Raw genomic sequence first — 2,450 nt, 5'->3', positions numbered from 1 at the left:
GTGAGCCACCATGTGGTTGCTGGGAATTGAACTCAGGACCTTTGGAAGAGCAGGCAATGCTCTTAACCACTGAGCCATCTCTCCAGCCCCACAAAGTGTTTTTTTTACAGTGAATGAAAAACATTATTGTATTTTACTTTTTTTTGTATTTTACTTTTTTTTTGTATTTTACTTTTAATCTCTTTCTGACATTTTGTTGTCTTTCATAGCTCACCTCCACAGCTCATGCTTAGCAAAGTTTTCACTGCCCGGACTGGAAGCAGTATCTGTGGAAGTCTCAATACGTAAGTGCTTATGGATGTAGGGTGTGATTGATATTTAATATTTAAAATATACAAGAATAAACATTAAAATGGCTTTTAAAATTATAGTACATATAGTTTGTATCTTACCCAAATTTGAAAGTTTATGAAGGCTAGATTACACCCTTTCTTAATACAATTGAACATATAGATATGATTTCTTTTTCTGTAGTTTTCTAGAAGGTGTATCTGGAAGCAAAATGTTGAATGCATTTTCATCATAGACTAGTGTGCTGTTTTTCAGTCTACTCTTCTGTGTTAACAGTCGTACCTTCACATCCTTCAGTTTGCAGAGCACTGCAGACTTGAGGGGCCTATCACTATTAAATCAGACTCGTTCACCCACTCCACACATATATAATAGGTACAGGGATATCATAAGCTGTTTGTGCCTACACTAGAATAATGAAGCTGAAACTAGATTAGTCCTTCTTTGGGGGATAAGAGGCTATGTATTAGAACACTAGTAAGGAAAGTACCAAGTTAGAGTTTATGGTGAGGTTAGTGGGATTATGTAGAGGCCAAATCAGAACACTGACTAGCTTGAATACTGAGGAAATACAAAGTCTAAATGAGTGGGAAGCAGTAGAAAAACTACTCTAGAGAAATTCTTTTGAACTTTGAAAGACTTTTGTTTTGAGGGGTTTTATTAATTAGAAGCTTTTACTATCTGTAGCTTATTTTTAACTTTTTTTAGGAAGAAAGGAAAAGGTAGGATTTTCAAAATATTGTGAGTACTTGAAAAAACGATGTTGCCAAAATGCCAACTTTTTAAATTTAATAACGAAGTAGAAATAAAAAAAAATCACTGATTTTAATTCTTAAAATTTATGGAAAAGTTACTTCCTGCTGAAAGCATAGTAATTTTACTTTTGTTATTCTCAAAGAGAATGAAAGTAATATATAACACTTTTAATGTATGATTATTTAATTGGTGTTCCTGCTGCTCTCTTTCCCTTCCTCTATTCCCTTCCTCATCTGAAATTGCTCCTTTGACCATTACCAATACCAGATGTTTAGAAAATATTTTTAGTCCAAAATATGAGGGAAACCTTGTTTGTGATGTGTATCAGTGTCAACAATTTACTTTGGAAAGAACCAGATGATAAAAATTTGTATTTTATTAGCTGTATAGTATGTTCTAGTTTCTTACTGTTGTCATTGTAGCATTAAAGCAGCCTTAAACAACATGGAAATGAAAAACAGGAACTGTCCTCCTGTGAAACTTTATTTTTAAAAGGTGCAGCATCTGGATGTGGCCTTCAGGAAAAGCTTACTAACTGATGGTTTAAGTGATTGTACAATTATCATCGTAGTTTATACTTCAAGTACTAACAGTGATAGTTTTAACTTTAGAAGGGTTTTAATTTTCTTAGCAAAAAATATATAAAGAATAGATTTCATAGTGATATTTTCTTTTCACTAAATTTTATTCATATTTAGCCCCTATTTTCCTCCTTATTTCGAGTAGTCCCCTATGCCTATAATATTTCAAGAAGTTTTGTACTTAAAATTTCATTGGGATGTGTGAAGTATTACTATTAAAATTTAAAATGTGTTTGGAATTTCTTTGCTTTTTCTTTCCTTTGTAGACTGCAAGACAGTCTTGAATTCATCAATCAGGACAGTAATACATTAAAGGCTGATAGCAGCACAGTTATTAATGGACTCCTTGGAAATATAGGTAGGTTTTTTTATTTTGATTTTTAAAGTTAAAAAATGTTAACAGTATAAAAGTATTTGAAGTCACTTCTTAATTATATAGATTTCTTGTGTAACCAGAGAACTTCTGATGGTGTAAATGGGAAGGTTGTTAAATTTTACATATATAACCTTTATCTTATTTGGAAAATATTTTTCTTATATTTTAAGGTAATACTCCTATTGTATCTGAGAAAAGAACTTCTGCATGTTTAATTTGTCTTCATTGGTTTTGTTTTTAAATTTATTGTGTCTTTGGAAGGCTAAGTTATTGATATTGAAAGCCATTATCAGCTTTCTGAAATATTTTAGTGGGGAATAACTATCCCTCTCCCTTCTCTAACCTAAAAGTCATTTTAAAATGGTGCTCCTGCCGGGCGATGGTGGCGCACGCCTTTAATCCCAGCACTCGGGAGGCAGAGCCAGGTGGATCTCTGTGAGTTCGAG

The 2,450-nt window shown here is 32.7% G+C and overlaps 1 protein-coding gene across 2 annotated transcripts in view; it reads left to right on the top strand.

The window, feature by feature from the left end:
- Fnip1 (folliculin interacting protein 1) overlaps positions 1-2,450 on the top strand; it is an 83,844-nt gene that overhangs the window by 43,606 nt on the left and 37,788 nt on the right. For both annotated transcript variants that reach the window (XM_005350067.2, XM_005350068.2), the window contains exons 5-6: positions 210-284; positions 1,895-1,986. In XM_005350067.2, the coding sequence (XP_005350124.1) occupies positions 210-284; positions 1,895-1,986 (167 nt within the window). The remainder of the gene's footprint in view (positions 1-209; positions 285-1,894; positions 1,987-2,450) is intronic.

The sequence above is a fragment of the Microtus ochrogaster genome, chromosome 7 (genome assembly GCF_000317375.1).
Source record: "Microtus ochrogaster isolate Prairie Vole_2 chromosome 7, MicOch1.0, whole genome shotgun sequence".
Classification (NCBI taxonomy): Eukaryota; Metazoa; Chordata; class Mammalia; order Rodentia; family Cricetidae; genus Microtus; species Microtus ochrogaster.
This window is presented reverse-complemented; position numbering and strand designations above follow the sequence as displayed.